Here is a 17866-nt window from a genome sequence, read left to right as displayed (position 1 = left end):
TCATCACCTGGTATGTAATTAACTAATTAGTTTTTCAGGGTGTATATAACATTGCTCTATCTGAAAGCTTGTGATACTACTCATTAGGTAAAGGTCTTGAAAGGTGGTGCTCATCTTTAGGAACCGTGGCCTCACTAATGTGAGAGTTCTGCTGTGCAAAGCTGAAATGGAGGTATCCTGGTTTCATATTATTCTACAAGGGGCTGACTTAGGGTCATGTCACATCTTGGTTAATTGTTAATAGTCTTGTTGTGAGTTACATTTGTTTACAGATATTACTGAAGTTTTTGAGAGTTTGCTTAAGTACGAAGAAATGAACTAAACTTAACCTGGCAAATGGATAAAGGTAGCAATACAGTTAGGAAATAAAACATATAACTTGAGACCATCCTTGATTTATACTGATGAATGAATGATTCTAAAGATAGGTGTTTCTGAAGTTCTTCCTTCTTGCTGATGAAGCTCTTCAGTGCCTCAAAAGAGCTGCCTAACTGGTGCATGTTTAGAACCAAATGAAGCTTGTCCAGATTTGATGGACTGGTGTACTTCAGTTAACGTGATTGCTTTTGTCAAATTCCACCCTTCTTATTTGTGCTGAGAAGCAGAGGCTTGAGGCTCCTTACAGTGACAAGGTTGAGAATATGAAATGTAAAGGCTTTAGAAAGCAGAAAACAAATAATTAATGTACTCTAGTTCTCTTTAACTCATAAGTCTAATATATTTAGAGATGTAACTCTAAATACAACAACTTGAGATTTGGTTGTTTTTATTTTTTTCAGTTGGCAAATATTACATATAAAATGTGCTGAAAACTGTTAAATATTAAAAATAAAATTTTAACAATATTCTTCATGTTTTGGGATAGTTGAAAAATATAATATGTAAGAAGAGGAGGACAGAAAATGGAATAGGAGACCTTGTACTTCTTGCATGTGGTAGTTTGATCAGAGCTGTGCTGGCTTCAAGGCTTTCTGAGGGAACAGGGGAAGAAGAGAGAAGGGGTATGGATGAACCTAACAGTCTTCTGGCTGTGTGGTGCTGTACAAGATGTTTTGCTTTTTATCTTTTTGGGAGGCTTGACAGAATTTTCATCACTTTAATACAGAGTCAATTTCACCTTTATTTTGAGAAGATGCTGCAGTCAGTTCAAATATTTAATTTCTGTCACAAGATTTACAGCTAAGGATATCTTCCTTATTGGAAATACATTCTAGTGCAACACCTTTGGAAGGTTATATTTCTTTTCAAGGAAGTCAGATGAGTCACCTCTGTCAGACAGTAGGTTTTGAAAGAAAAGTAGAGAAAACAGAAAGTGTTATACTTAAAAATATTCTGAAAAAATAAAAACATATAAGATAAAATATATTGGTTTCTATTTCATTAAACATGAGGTTCTGGATAGCAGTTTAGAGTCTTCTTAAATCAAGAAGTCAGCATGAGCCAATTTGTTCTCTTTTTTACTTTTTCAATACCCATACTTTTTTTTTCTTCATAACATTATAGTAAACAACTACATTCTGTAGCTATATGTTTTTAGATGTGGAGGAAGACTAGAAATGCAACAGCATAGCAGGCAACAAGATCTTTTTTAAAAAGTAACTATGAAAAGACAGTATTTGTTGCTTTACTTACTATTTTGTTGGGGAATAAGGCAACAACCTGTGTCCGTTCACCCTGTACACTCTGGGCTCAAGTTTTTATGTCTGAGTACTTCCAAACATGAAATACACCCGAGCTTTAAGACATTAATTCAATTTTGTGTTTAACAGTCTCAAATCCTGTCTGTTGTACAGCCTTTTTTCATGGATTTAACTCCATGATGGTACAATTTTGACACATATCTCAAAGTAAATACCAGTTAGTACCGCTGACACTGCAGTGCCACCCGGGTCATTTCTGGTAGTTCAGAAACACCAAGCACAGATGAAAATGTAAAAAGATCAAATGCTTCATCCCAGGAGAGACCTGCCTTGATAATATGTATTACAATCTCTTCAAGTGGTCTGCAACAGAACTGCGTTAACTGAAATGTGCAGAACATGGACTATGTGTTAAGATATCTGTAGCTGTGATAAAGTGATTACGATTTTATGTTTGGCTGAATTTGTTACACCTGATGCAGGTAGCTGGGAGGTCAGACATATTCTTACAGTCTGAATGGAATTAGAAAGCTGTTAGGACTGACACTGCTGCTTATGGGGAAATTCAGTGTTGTCAACAGGTGTATTTAGTGCAGTGATAATATTGTTAAGAGGCGTTCAGTCATAAGCCCTCAGCCGGTCCCGCCTAGATGTAGTGATACCGCAGCACCGCCGGTGCCTCGGTGGGCTCGCGGTAGCGGTCGCTGGAGGTTGACCCAGGAGATGACAGTCTTGCTCAGAACTTAGGAGAAGGAAAACTCCTATCTTCAAACCCAGGCTAATGGAGCTCATCTAGCCCTGTTGGATCTTCATTCTCAGAGAAGGACGCTCTTATAGAACCTATGACCTACGGACTTTGCTGTCACTGTCCTAGCTAGCTAGGCCTGGCAGTTAAACCTCAGGCCAGTTCTGCGCAAGCTGTGCCTCACCTGAAAACTCCACTGCTCAGGCTGGAAGGGCTTGCTCTCACTTGTCGGTATGGACAGGCAAGGGTCGAATCGGTAGGTGACAAGGTGCATGGTTAGCTGCAGATCCAACCTTGCATGTGGGTGGACCAGGGCATGGGTAGCTCAAGATTACCCAGGAGATGATGGTCCTGGTCGGGTACTCCCTGGTTGCCTAAGCACCCTTTTCAAACCAGATTTGCATATCCCACTCACTCTTGGTCACCGTGCTTGCAGTAAGCATGTTAAAACCCTTCCCAAAATCTTCGCTTATGAAGCCAAGCCATCAATATTGCTAAGATCATTGTAAAAAATCACATGCACACAAAAAAACCCACCTACATTTAAGAGGCTGTTGCTCTGGTGGTGGGTTTGAACCTGCAGCAATTAGGATATGCAGCTTTTGAAGCTGCCCATGCAGGTTCCACTGGGTTCTCTTAAACACACAGCCTTTGTGTGTGTCAAAGGTGTGTGTGGCATTTTTCCCTTGATTCTGTCCTTCTTCAGACTGATGGGGTTTGCTTAAAAAGGGCTGTTTAGTATTTTGCTTTGCCCTCAGCATTCATTAGATGGACCCACATCTCTCTTAGTGCACATTAGCTGGCTTTTGCACTGAGGGTAGAAGGATCAATTTCCTTTTCAGTTTTTCTCTAGCTTTCTGTTGTTGTTTCTGAGTTTCTCACCAAAGTGCACAAACTAATTTTCACAATGCTTTTGTGAAATGGGAGCAAACTGTCCTTTTTTCTATAGATCATGGACAAAGGCTTAGAGGACTTAAGGACCAAATTTGAAATTTAGAAGGCTTTTTTTTTTTGTCTCTGTGTAACATACATATGTATATATGTATTCAAAGCATGCCCTCCATTAACTCATATATTTTTGATCAGCTGCCCTGGTATCTCTGTGCCCATCAAATCATCTCCAGTGATCTCTATCCCTTGAGGTACTGGATTAACTGATAGTAGCTATAGCCTGAGCTGGATTAGAAAGTAAAGGGAGTTGGCTGATGGGTTTCACATTTGTTTGCAGAAGGTAGTGGGAAGATTATGGTATCCCAGGTACCTTTCTAGGCCTTTAACCTCTGCTCTGATAGGCATAAATGCTTTTCTTCTTCACCCAGCTGTGACCACTTCAGAATGATCCCATCTATTCTGTTGTTTCAGACCTCACCAGGCAGTTGTTTCTTGTTGTTTTCTCCAGCAAGGTAGTGTCTGCTTCTCAGCCTCTCATCCTAGGTCAGTTTTCTTCATAATTCCTAGTCTCTCTTCTCTGAAGCTCATTTCCCCCCTCTAGTTTCCTCAGGTAGGTCCATCTCATCATCTGATCTCTCTGGTATTTCATCCCATTTCTGTTTGCTTTCCATTGTTCTCAGCCAATAGCTTCACTGGTTCATAGTTTCAGTTTCTATGTTTTCTGAATTAGCTTGTTCACTCTTTCTTTTCTCCTGTTCTCCTTCTCTTTCCTGTCTCTTTCTACTTTCTAAACCAGTTTTTGATGGGAGTTCACAGGCTCCCTGGCTCTCAGTACCTTTTCCCAATCTCGCTTTGCTACACCTGTTTTTCCTTTGCAGTGCAGCCCACCATTCCAGTTTTCATTTTCATCCAGTACCTCTTTGATATTTCCCCTTCTTTTCCTTTTTTTTTATTGTATTATAAGAATGCATAAAGGCTTTTAAAAATATGTATATACTCGTGATGACGTTAGATAGCTTCTTCCTTTCAGTTCCTGGAATGGCAGATATATAATAGATTAGATAATAGCACTAATTACTATTGCAAGTAGTATAGGAGATATGGTTTTATTTTATATGTATGCTGAAGTGAGTGGGAGGGAGTTCTGAAGTGATATCTTGCATAAAGTAAGGAAAAAGGAAAAAAAAAAAAGTAAGATCTTGTCCATGCTAACGGACCAGAAGTGGCCTGTGACATTGAACCTGTAAGTGTCTTTAGATTGCAGACAAGCAAGCACGAAGGCAGAAAGATCACAGTAAAAAATTCTTATTGTCAATAGACAAGTAAATTGCATAGGACAAGAGTCATTATTGTTATAGCCACAGGAGAAGAGGAAGTTACAAATAACCAGCATAGTGAAATTCTGAGAATTTAAAAAAAAACTTTTTGTTTTCTCATTAGGTACATTGAGGAAAGTCCATCTCTGAGACGTATGACTATGATGAGGGAAAAGGGAAGGCGACAGGCCATTAGAGGCCCAGCATTCATGTTCAACAACAGAGGCACCAGTCTTACGGCTGAAGAGGAGCGCTTTCTAGATGCGGCAGAGTATGGGAACATACCTGTGGTGCGCAAAATGCTGGAGGAGTCAAAAACACTCAATGTCAACTGTGTTGACTACATGGGTCAAAACGCCTTGCAGCTTGCTGTAGGGAATGAACATTTGGAAGTGACAGAGCTTCTATTAAAAAAAGAGAACTTGGCACGGATTGGAGATGCCCTGCTGCTTGCGATCAGCAAGGGTTACATTAGGATAGTGGAAGCAATTTTGAATCATCCTGGGTTTTCAGTAAATAAGCGACTGACTCTGAGCCCTTGTGAGCAGGAGCTCCAGGATGATGATTTTTATTCCTATGATGAAGACGGTACCCGCTTTTCTCCAGATATCACTCCCATAATTTTAGCTGCTCACTGCCAAAAATACGAAGTCGTGCACATGCTGTTGATGAAAGGAGCAAGGATAGAAAGACCTCATGATTATTTCTGCAAATGTAATGACTGTACAGAGAAGCAAAAGCATGATTCTTTTAGTCACTCTAGGTCAAGAATAAACGCATACAAAGGACTAGCCAGTCCAGCTTATCTGTCCCTCTCCAGTGAAGATCCAGTACTCACTGCTCTAGAACTCAGCAACGAACTTGCCAAGTTGGCCAACATTGAAAAAGAATTCAAGGTAATGGTATTTGGTGTTTTTGTTATTATTTTAAAGTTGCTGCTGCTTCATGAAATCCTTAGATACTTTAAATTATTTCCTGTGTCTTTACTTCTTCAATTGCAAATGCTTTCATGTTATTTATTGTCTCTTTTCTCTTGAATTTGAGGTTTTAATGCATAAGTATTTAAAAATATAATATTTAAACAAAATGAAATTGCTTTTGAACCTACTGTGTACAGGGAAAATTGGAAAAAGGGGTAGTGTGTGTTTTTATAACTCATAGCAGATGAAAACCAATTTTGATTGCTGTAGCAAAGATCAGTTTTAGGTACAAATGCTGAATAATGAAAGTGCAATAAGCAAAAATATTACTCTTTCCTTAAGCATACTGCAGTATTGACCTTGTCCCCTCTTTTGTATTTGTACTAATTTTGAGTGGTGTCTAAATTGTTAAAAGTACAGGAAGTGGAGGTTTTGATTCACCTTTTAAAAATGCCTCTTATTCAAAGTCAGCTGTTAGACTGATAACAGATGTAGGTGCTGTTATCTGGTTTTGAGCAATATCTGGTTTCGTATGTCAATGCCCTGACTCTTCTCTATATTTCAGCATCTCCATCAGACAATTGATTTAGTTAACTGTTGTCCAGTTCTTTTTTTAATGGTTTTGAAATTCTTTTGAATACCTTGAAGTACCCACCTTCTCTCTTGCCTGTCCTTTTCCCCTTCCCCCCATCACCTCAACCAAACCCAACCAAAAAAATCAAACCCCAGTACACTGCGTGTAATAAGAACAGCTCAGCTTGGGGAATGATAGATTGCTATCAGTGGGCAGTAATGGTAAACAACACTGTGTTCTGCAGTGTTAGGTACTACTTGTTTGTTTAATATCATCATAAATGATCTGAGAGAGGCAAAAGATGCATTAACCTTTTGCTAACACTATGGAGTACTCAGAAGAGATATACCACAACCTGGAGAAATATAGACAGAAATTATTAAAGTGAACTACACTAAGAGAGGAAGGAACAGTTTTAGACTCCTGAGAAAGAGCAGCTCAAGATCTGGCTGAGTGTTTTAAAATGTGGTTTTAAAATGAAATTTCAGTGCTGAGAAGGATTTATGTATTATACCGCACACTAATGAAGTATAAAAGTCAGCTTAAACCTTTCTTTTCCTTCCTTTGCTGAAGGAAACCACTCATGCCGTGCTCTGTATTGTGTAATTTGGCATGTGAATTGAGTATTTCCTCAATGTATTTATGTAGGACTGTAGGAAAAATGTCAGCGTTTAATTTTTCCTCTGCTGAAAATATAACATATTGAAAGTACTGAAAGTTCCGTGAAAGCTCTTTATGAACATAAAATGGAAGAATTAGAAAATTTCATCATATGCACAGAGCCTGTTGGCTTGTGTGCTTCACACAATAACTACAGTTATATGTTCCTCATTTACAGATCATTATAGAAGGTTAAGTCTCTGATGTATAAAATAACCATCCTATTTCTCACTGATTCCTTTTCAACTAGGCAAACCACCTGAGAATGACAGGGTCTCCAGAATCTTGTGCCCAAGATGGAGGTTTATGTGTTTTCTAAATAATGCCTCAGTGGTTGTGGATACCAACCTTCTTTCTTTGTTTCTCTGCCCTTGTTTTCTCCTACAGGTTTATAGAGAGAACTTTTCTTCTGGATTGCACCTTAGAAACTCTACCATCCTTTCTTTTTTCTTTGCAATACTGCATACAAATTTTGTTATTGTACCTGTGTTCAGAAACACTGAAGGGCTTAGAGACACAATTTAAGTGGTACATAACTTGCTTGGAACCCAAAATACAATCTCTGCCACCAAAAGCTAAATTAAGGCAAGCTGTACCATGTTTTTATAAGGGGAGGATGTGGATGATTAAAACTGCACAGAAAAATTTCAGTAAAAACATAAATTCATGGAAAGCTTTTGTGTCATGAATACAATTCAATCAGAGAAAAAATAAAGCTTGAAATTTTGCAGGAGAAAAAGTAATGAGTTTTACTTGAACTTCTCATTTCAAACCAGAATTGGAAAAAAAAAACCCAAACAAACAAAAAACCAAACCCAACAAACAAACAAAAAAAACCCCAACAAAAAAACAAACCCTCAATTTTAAAAAGGTGAAAATATTCTGGTTTTCATTTTTTTTTCTTATTTTTTTTCCCCTCTCAACGGTTTAGCCTCTAATTTGGGATGAATAAGAACAAAACAAAAAAAAATCCTTTTTTTCACAGATTTGGGTATTTTTGGATAGTATTTATACAGCTGCTAATCTTGCCAGGTGCATAAGATAATCCAGTTTGGGCACCTATATTAGAAATTGCTCCTGGCTTCTCATCAAACTCAAAGCATGCCAGTGAAAGATTTGTTCTCCTCATTGACCTCACATCTGTCTCTCTTCCTTGTGATTTTTATGTGCCTTAGGGAGATCTTTCTGTTTCTACCAAGCCTGGTAGGAGAGTTGCTTGTTTTTCTCTGGCATTAATGGTTGGTTGCCCTTCCTGGGGAGATGGGAGTGGAAAATGGAGGGAAGGAGGAAAAAGAAGAGGCTAGGAATTTTTTAGCATCGCCATTAAACAAAATCTGGGAAGGTCTGTAATTGCAGCCCTGATGAGAAGACCATGTATTCCACTGGGGCTGTGGAGGGGTACAATGGGGTGTTCATGGCATGGGTGTAATACAGAATGCTGCACTGAGGACTGTAGAGACAGGTCAAGGAGAAAACAAGCAGCACGTCTGTGTCTTACAGAACTACTTCATTGTAAGAGCTAACCACATTTGATGTAAATCTGATTTGTAACCGTCAGTTCAGTGCTTTCTTTTCTATAGGTATGTAATTTGAATGCTTTGTCACATGCCAGAGGAGAAAGCTGTAGTCCAACGTTTGCACTCCCTATGAGGCAGAATGACTGATAGACTTCTGGTGCACTTTCTTTTAGGATCATCACTGGAGATACTTAAGCATTCTAATCAAATTCTATCTATATCACAACACTGATCAGAAATGTTTCAAGGAAAATGGACAAAATATTTCATCACCCACAAAAATTGACAAATCTGTTTAAAGGAACTTATGGTGATATTAATGATTTATTCTTAGTAGCTATGGTACGTTAAGGTTCGTACATCTCATAAGCACGCTTGCAGCAATATACCTCCTTGGATGTGGAGCACTTATACAGAAAACACTTTCCTAGTTGGTTTTCCTACAGAGAAAGAATATAGGGTGAACCTGTTTAAAAATGCCTGAGGGCAAAGCTTCCTGGTAAGCACCTGCTAAATTGTACTTCCCACTTTTTGCATTTGCAAAGTCCACTCTGCCTCTATGACTTACGGTTTACACTAACAAATGTTTGTGTGAAAACCAGAGTTTACACAAGTGTATTAGAAATGTGGGAAGGTAGCTTAGGACATTAATTCATGACAATCAGTTTCCTGTGAATAATTAAAAAAACCTTGTAAATTGCATGGATTTAAATGTTTTTTACTATACATTTTTTTTTTATTTTTCCCTTAGAAGTGAGGAGAAAAGATTTAAAGGAATTGACAAACCTTGATTTTTCCTGGAAGATAAAAGATGTGTAGCCAAGAATAAGTATTGAAAATGAGTAAAAATAGATGAGGAAGCTGAAGCCCTAAAGATCATTTTGATTCCCTTTTAATCAAGCTTCCTTACTTCCTACTCCTTTGTGAAATCCTCATTCCAAGCTCCTCTTGTTCTTTTTCATCTTCCATACTAACTGCTATCACACCAAGTTTCAGTCTCTCAAAGTAGTGGATTAGATTCTTTCCTGTTATGTCTTTAGGGGTGTTTTGTATGTTATAGAGATAATTAGAGAGAAAGTAGCACTGCTCATGAAGTCCTGTGTCTAATATGCAAAACTAGATTTCTGCTTCACTCTAAAATTCTTCACCGATTTTGGTATTTACAAGGGCTCTTATAACCAATGTGTCTGATCAGAAAACGTTTTCAAACTATATCAAATCTACTGGCTTGATTCCTTTCTTTTGTTGAGAAGGACAAAACCTGTTAAGTTAGTGTCCTGTGTTCAGTGTTAGCAGTCATTTTTCTCCTTGGTAGCTGGTGCAGTGCTATGATTTTGCTGTGTTTTTGACTTTCAGACTGGGTACAATGCTGATAACACCAATGTTTTTAATTGTTGCTGAGTAGTGTTTAGTCTGACCAAGTCTCATGCTCTGCCAGGGACAGGGGGAGGCCAGGAAGAAGTAGAGACAGGACACCTGACCCAAACTAGCCAAAGAGATATTCCATAACACAGTATGTCATGCCCAGTATACAAACTGGGGGCAGTTACCTGGAAGGGCAGATCTCTGCTTGGGTCAGGCTGGGTATTGGTCAATGGGTGGTAAGTGGTTGTATTCTCTTCCCTTGTTGTTTCCCTTATCATTATTATTATTATTGGTGGTAGCAGTAGTGGTTTGTGTTGTGCCTTAGTTACTGGACTGTTCTTATCTCAGCCTGTGGGAATTATATTCTTTTGATTTTTCCCCCCATCCCTCCAGGAGCTGGGGGAGGAAGAAGGGAGGAGTGAGCAAGTGGCTGTGTGGTTCTGAGTTACCAGCTGGGCTTAAGCCATGGCAGTTCTTTGTGGCGTCCAACATGGGGATCGATGGGTAGAGATAACGACAGATCTGACCAGAGTGTGTCTGATCAGATTTGTGATAAGCATTCCTTGTTTTGGCTTACTAGTCATGTGTCACAATGCTGATTTATTTGCTCTCAAAGTTGTTGCTCTTGATCTCACAGTTTCAGCATGTCGTACTTTACTTACAGCCTGTAGTTGCTGTTTTAGTGTTTGTCAGCTGGGGGCCCTGGCCTAAAGTTCTTATTTCGCTGTACTTCATAGTAATGACTTGTAATACAATAGACTCATTGATCATGAAAGTGGTCTAGCTTGCGTTCCCAGTGTGATCATCACCTCTATACTTTGGGAGGTATATAATGGAAGTGTTCAGTAATTGTGCATCTTTTTTTCCCTCCTTGGGTGGTCAGTCGGTGAAGGAGACATTCCCTTATACCTTCTGCTCCCCCACCAGACTATTTACAACATTATTTGAGAGTTCTGAAGGCTTTGAATGGCCTTTGGGTACCCTCTGTGTGAACTGAAGGAAGAACAAAGGTGAAGGATGATCAGCCCATGAAAGCTGCGGCCTCATTCTCTGGTGAGCAGGTTCCCAGATGGAGGAGAAGAAATTATTTTACTCCAGCTCCTGTGATGAAGAAGACTAATCCCTTTCCATAAGATGTAAGTGACCAATATTGTGATCACTATTAGAGGGGTCCTGCCTCCAGCTAGGTGGAGGTAGGGGACAATTGGATTTACTGGACTGTGTGGATCAGATGGCCTGGCACATCAGTCCCACAGAAGTATAAGGGTCTAGTTTTTACTGATGCCCTGATGCCATCAAGCTGTCAAGAGGTGGAACCCATCTATATTTCTGGAGTGACAGGAGGATCCCAAGAGTTGACTGTACTCGAGGCTGAAATCAGCCTGACTGGGAGGAATTGGCAAAAGCACCCCATTGTGACTGGCCCAGAGGCTCCATGCATCCTCGGCATGGACTGCCTCAGGAGAGGGTACTTCAAAGACCCAAAAAGGTACCAATGGTATTTTGGTATTGCTGCTTTGGAGACAGAGGAAATTAAGCAGCTGTCTACCTTGCCTGGTCTCTCAGAGGATCCTTCTGTTGTGGGGTTGCTGAAGGTTGAAGAACAGCAAGTGCCAATCACAACCACAACAGTGTACCAGTGGCAATATCACACCAAACGAGACTCCCTGATTCTCATCCATAAGCTGATCCATAGACTGGAGAGCCAAGGCATGATCAGTAGGACCTTTAATAGCCCCATATGGCCAGTGTGACAGTCTAATGGAGAGTGAAGACTAACAGTAGAGTATCGTAGTCTGAATGAAGTCACGCCACCATTGAGTGCTGCTGTACTGGACATGCTAGAACTCCAGTATGAACTGGAGTCAAAGGCAGCCAAGCGATATACCACCACTGATATTGCCAATGCATTTTTCTCAATTCCTTTGGCAGCAGAGTGCAGGCCATAGTTCACTTTTACTTGGAGGGGCATCCAGTACATGTGGAACTGACTGCGCCAGGGGTGGAAACACAGCCCTGCCATCTGCCATGGACTGATCCAGACTGCACTGGAACAGGGGCAAGCTCCAGAACACCTGCAATACATTGATGACATTATTGTGTGGGGTGATACAGTGGAAGAAGTCTTTGAGGAAGGGAGGAAAATAATCCAAATCCTGCTGAAAGCCGGTTTTGCCATAAAATGGAGTAAGGTCAAAGGACACAGGAGATTCAATTTTTGGGAATAAAATGGCAAGATGGATGTCACCAGATCCCCACAGATGGGATCAATAAGTTAACAGCAATGTCTGCACGGACTAATAAGAAAGAAACACAAGCTTTCTTGGGTGTTGTGGGGTTCTGGAGAATGCACATCCCAAATTACAGTTTGACTGTAAGCCCTCTCTATCATGTGACCCAGAAGAAGAATGATTTTAAATGGGGCCCTGAGCAACAACAAGCCTTCGGGCAAATAAACGAGAGATAGTTCATGCAGTGGCCCTTGGACCAGTCCGGACCAGCCCACAGGTAGAAAATGTACTGTACACGGCAGCTGGGGAGAATGGTCCTACCTGGAGACTCTGACAGAAAGCTCCAGGGGAGACCTGATTTCGATCCCTCGGCTTTTGGAGTCAGGGATACAGAGGATCCGAGGGCAGCTATTCCCCAGCTGAAAGAGCTACTGGCAGCCTATGAAGGGGTTTGAGCTGCTTCAGAAGTGATTGGCACTGAAACACAGCTCCTCCTGGCACCCCAGTTGTCTGTGCTGGGCTGGATGTTCAAAGGCAGGGTCTCCTATACACATCATGCAACTGATGCTACATGGAGTAAATGGGCTGTACTAATTACACAATGAGCTCGGATAGGAAATCCCAGTGGTCCAGGAATTCTAGAAGTCATCATGGACTGGCCAGAGGGCAAAGATGTTGGAATGTCACCAGAGGAGGAGGTGATGTGTGCTGAAGAGGCCCCACCATATAATAAACTGTCAGAAAGTGAAAAGCAGTATGCCTTGTTTACTGATGGTTCTTGCCGTATTGTGGGAAAGCATCGGAGATGGAAGGCAGCTCTATGGAGTTCCCAGTGACAAGTTGCTGAAACTGCTGAAGGAGAGGGTGAATCGAGTCAGTTTGCCGAGGTGAAAGCCATCCAGCTGGCCTTGGACATTGCTGAGCGAGAAAGGTGGCCAGTACTTTACCTCTATGCTGACTCATGGATGGTGGCAAATGCCCTATGGGGGTGGTTGCAGCAATGGAAGCAGAGCAACTGGCAACACAGAGGTAAACCCATCTGGGCTGCTGCATTATGGCAAGATATCGCTGCCCGGGTGCAGAAGCTGGTGGTGAGGGTACGCCATGTAGATGCCCACATACCCAAGAGTCGGGCCACTGAGGAACACCACAATAACCAGCAAGTGGATAAAGCTGCCAAAATTGAAGTGGCTCAGATGGACTTAGATTGGCAACATAAGGGTGAATTATTTTTGGCCCAGTGGGCCCATGACACCTCAGGACATCAGGGCAGAGATGCAACATACAGATGGGCCCATGATCAAGGGGTGGACTTAACAATGGACACTATTGTCCAGGTTATTCATGAGTGTGAAACATGTGCTGCAATTAAACAAGCCAAATGGTTAAATTTTCTTTGTTATGGAGGACGATGACTGAAGTATAAATATGGGGAGGCCTGGCAAATTGACTATATCACACTCCCACCAACCTGCCAAGGCAAGCGCCATGTGCTTAGCATGGTGGAAGCAACCACTGGATGGCTGGAAACATACATTGTGCCCCACGCCACTGCCCGGAACACTATCCTGGGCCTTGAGAAATAGATTTTGTGGCGACATGGCACCCCAGAGAGAATTGCGTCAGACAATGGGACTCATTTCCAGAACAGTCTTATAGACACTTGGGCCAAAGAACATGGCATTGAGTGGGTATATCACATCCCCTCCCATGCACCAGCCTCTGGGAAAATTAAATGGTACAAAGGGCTGTTAAAACTACACTGAGAGCAATGGGAGGGGGAACTTTCAAACACTGGGATACACGTTTACCAAAGGTCACCTGGTTGGTCAACACCAGAGGATCTGCCAACAGGACTGGCCCAGCCCAGTCAGAACTTTTACATACTGTAGAAGGGGACAAAGTTCCTGTAGTGCACATAAGGAATTTGCTAGGGAAGACAGTCTGGGTTATTCCTGCTTCAGGTAAAGGCAAACCCACTTGTGGGATTGCTTTTGCTCAGGGACCTGGATATTCTTGGTGGGTAATGCAGGAAGATGGGGAATTCTGATGTGTACCTCAAGGGGATTTGATTTTAGGGGAAAACAGCCAATGAACTCAACTGTATGCTGTTGCATGCTATGTAGCACTTTTATAGCCCACCAGCTAGATGTCTTCAGGTCACCAGTGACTGGCCCTGACGTCCCTCCAACCATCATCCCAATGAAGAATGAACTTTGACAAAACCAGATGAGCTCAGCAGTGGCCAGATGAGTTCCGCAGTGTCATCAGCAGGCAACAATCCCACACTGCACACTGTCTCTCCTGCTCTGAAAGACTGTTACAAGAGATGGAGCCCGACATCATGGACTGGATGAATTCAGCAGGTTTACAGGGATTGGTCCATGGACTAAGGAATGGTATCTCTCTCTTGGCATGAGACAAGAGTGATGGTATATTGCAAAATGTGGGATCAGAGCATGACGTGAATGGTATGGAGTAAGGGTAGATACTGTCCTGGGTTCAGCAGTAGCAGTCATTTTTCTCCTTCTTAGTAGCTGGTGCAGTGCTGTGTTTTTGACTTTCAGCCTGGGAACAGCACTGATAACACTGGTGGTTTTAGTTGTTGCTGAGAAATGTTTAGTCTGACCAAGGACTTTCTGGGTCTCATGCTCTGCCAGGGAGGAGGGGAAGCTGGGAGGAAGCAGAGACAGGACACCTGACTCAGACTAACCAAAGGGGTATTCCATACTACAGCACGTCATGTCCAGTATAGAAACTGGGGGGTGTTACCCAGAAGGGCTAGATTGCTGCTCGGGTTGGGCTGGATATCAGTTGGCGGGTGGTGAGTGCTTGTATTCTCTTCCCTTGTTATTTCCCTTATCATTATTATTATTATTATTGGTAGTAGCAGTAGTGGTTTTGTGTTACACCTTAGTTACTGAACTGTTCTTAACCCATGGGAATTACATTCTTTTGATTTTCCCCTACATCCCTCCAGGAGTGGGGGAAGATGGGGGGGGGGGGGAAGTGAGCGAGTGGCTGCGTGGTTCTGAGTTACCAGCTGGGCTTAAACCACAACAGTTAGAAAAAGTTATGGAGTGGTGTTCTACTGGTGTCTGTCTTTATGAGAGGTTAGAGATCTCTGAGATGTACTGCTTTGTACCTGATAGACTGTCTAGGGAAGCTCAGTCTGGACCTTTATCTTTTTCTAATGTAGAGAAAGTGTTCATTACCATAGTTGGAGTACCATGTTTTCCAGTCCCAGTAGGACCACAAAATACCAATATTCTTTATTTTTATGTTTTCTTCTTCTATTTTTAGCAAAGCCTAATCACCACTGCTGCTGTGAGTAGCTAAAGTTAATTGATATTTACCCTCCTCCATGAGAACTTTAAAATTGCTACTGCATGGTGATGGGAGAATTTCTAGCAGTCAGAGCAGCTGATGGAACTTTCCTTTGGAGTCACCGTAGAAAAAAAACAGGTCAAGGTAGCTAAAAAGCCACATGACAGTCTCTGTATACTAGCTTTCAACCAAATATTGTTCTGTTTAGGCAAGCTCAGTTCTCAGAGTTGAAATTGTGCTAGCTGATACCATGTCAGTATCCAGTCCATCATAGCAAGGATCAAAGAGATTGTCATCCTGCTCTATATAGGATAAATCCCTGTTCCCAGTTCTGATAAAAGCTCCTGCCGAAACCAACGGAAGATGAGGACGTGCATCTAAAAGGAGTATCTGTCACTGTTCCAAGTAAATTTACATAATGTTATCTCAGCTGAACTAACAAAGAGTGCTCAAGCTTGATCTATGGTTAGATCTAACCTTTAAAAGGACAAGCCCCAGATCTATAATTGTTACTGCAATTATGTGCTTGATTTGCCTATACAGTTCCTCTAGTGTTACATGCTTACTATATACATGATCTCAAAATGGTCATGTAATATATAATACTCAACATAAATCTATGATTGCATATAATGTGTGTGATCTAGTTACGCAGTTTTGCATGGTCACAAACTGGTGTGTACAGGAATGTGGCTCTCCTAATAAAAAACAGATCTATATGTTTTGTCTGCTTGCATGTGATCGCTCAGTGGAAATTTTCTTTGGAATAGTTAAAATCATCTGAGTGAAATCACTTAAAGTTTTTTTGTTCATATACTTTTTTCTTTGCACACAGATTCATAGGTTCTGTAAATTTCGTAGATAGTCACATGGTAGTTTTTAGTGTTGTGAGTGAGAGCACAGTATACTGAGTTGGGTAGGCTGAGGTCCAACCACTGATGTGTGCCAGAGTCCTCCTGTGTGCTCATGAGACACAGTTCTGCAGTTCCAGGCATCCTCACTTGCCTATTTTGTACCAGTGTCACCTACAGCATGGAGCACCTCCCATATGAAGACAGGCTGAGAAAGTTGGGGCTGTTCAGCCTGGAGAAGAGAAGGCTGCGTGGAGACCTCATAGCAGCCTTCCAGTATCTGAAGGGGGCCTACAGGGATGCCGTAGTGACAGAACAAGGGGTAACGGGTTGAAACTTAAACAGCAGAGGTTTAGATTGGATATAAGGAAGAAATTCTTTACTGTTAGGGTGGTGAGGTACTGGAATGGGTTACCCAGAGAGACTGAATGCTCCATCCCTGGCAGTGTTCAAGACCAGGTTGGATGAAGCCTTGGGTGATACGGTTTAGTGTGAGGTGTCCCTGCCCATGGCAGGGGGGGGTGGAACTGTATGATTTTAAGGTCCTTTCCAACCCTAACTATTCTATTATTCTATGATATTTTTGGTGTTAACAATGTATGCATAACCAGTAATTTATTTTTGAGAGAGATCATTTAAGGTGATATAGCTAGTGAAATCAGTGTAATTAGATTGTGAACTAATGGGAAAAGGACTTTGTTCAAGGAAGGGGAGTATTATGACAAAAAATAGGCTAAGAACCCTACTTCAGACCTAAAGTCTATAGGTGCCTTAGCCTGGTGTTCCCCTGAAGATAAGGTTCACATTAACAAACTGCCCACTTGCATAGTATGTATCAGGGTTTTTCATACATGAATGCATCACATGGGGAAGGGGGGAGTGTGTCCATTAGCCTTATTTAAGACATGGAAGGGATGAATGGCCTGGTGGCTTCATTTGTATGTTCTTCAGAGCAAGCAGAGGTGTGTGTGGATGACTGAGACCACAGATTCTGTTTTCTGATATTCATAAAACACCCTAGAGGTAGAAGACTGAAAATTGGGTCCCATGGTTACAGTGTGGGTAGCATTTGTCTGTTTTTTTCGATAAAGCAATCAAATAGACAGAGATAAATTTGATTTCCTAATATATGTCAGTTAAGACCTTGAGAGGGAAATCTGACAAGTTTTCTGAGGGTAAGATTCAAAGCCTGAGTTAGATATTAACAATGCATGTACTGGTTTTCAGGTCCCGTAACAACATTTCTAAGTAATGTAGCCTATATTTAACCCTTAAATTAGAAAGAATAAAACTTCATCCATGGTATCTTTAATCTTATCTGGCAGTAAGCATAACTTTCATAAGCAAGTGGTCTATCCACCTATTCAGAAACATGTAGCACTGTTAATTTTCCAGTAGAAATGTGGATACCTCTTGAGTAGTAGAGAAACAGTCCATGCAAAGCAGTCTGTCCTTCAGGAACTGGCAGGCCTATTCACAGGGTGGATGGGTGTAATTTTCAGGATGCCGGTTAATACCATGTGAGCTGTGGTGACAGGAGCTTTGCACCCTTTGCCAGTATCAGTCAGGAGCTCTGACACACTCATGCAAATTAATCTCCATTCATGAGAGAAAAGCGAAATTAAACCATCTGTAGGGTGTTGAAATAGCAGTCTTTATGGTATAGCACTGCAGTCACAATTTGCCTCTTTTGCCAAAGTGAGGTAATTTTACACCACTTTGCCATTTGCAGGCAGTATTTCACAACTGACAGTGAAAATGTGTCCTTCTTCCTTAGTTTGTACCAATTGAGAAAACTATGTTAATTGCTCTTTTAAATTGTATGGGTG

At 41.3% G+C, this 17866-nt stretch overlaps 1 protein-coding gene across 1 annotated transcript in view; it reads left to right on the top strand.

Annotated features, from left to right (window-relative positions):
* Positions 1–17866, top strand: part of TRPC3 (transient receptor potential cation channel subfamily C member 3) — a 44293-nt gene that overhangs the window by 4328 nt on the left and 22099 nt on the right. Inside the window, exon 2 of the mRNA XM_005143002.3 lies at positions 4717–5488. Coding sequence (XP_005143059.1) covers positions 4717–5488 — 772 coding nt within the window. The remainder of the gene's footprint in view (positions 1–4716; positions 5489–17866) is intronic.

The sequence above is a fragment of the Melopsittacus undulatus genome, chromosome 5, assembly GCF_012275295.1.
Source record: "Melopsittacus undulatus isolate bMelUnd1 chromosome 5, bMelUnd1.mat.Z, whole genome shotgun sequence".
NCBI lineage: Eukaryota > Metazoa > Chordata > Aves > Psittaciformes > Psittaculidae > Melopsittacus > Melopsittacus undulatus.
This window is presented reverse-complemented; position numbering and strand designations above follow the sequence as displayed.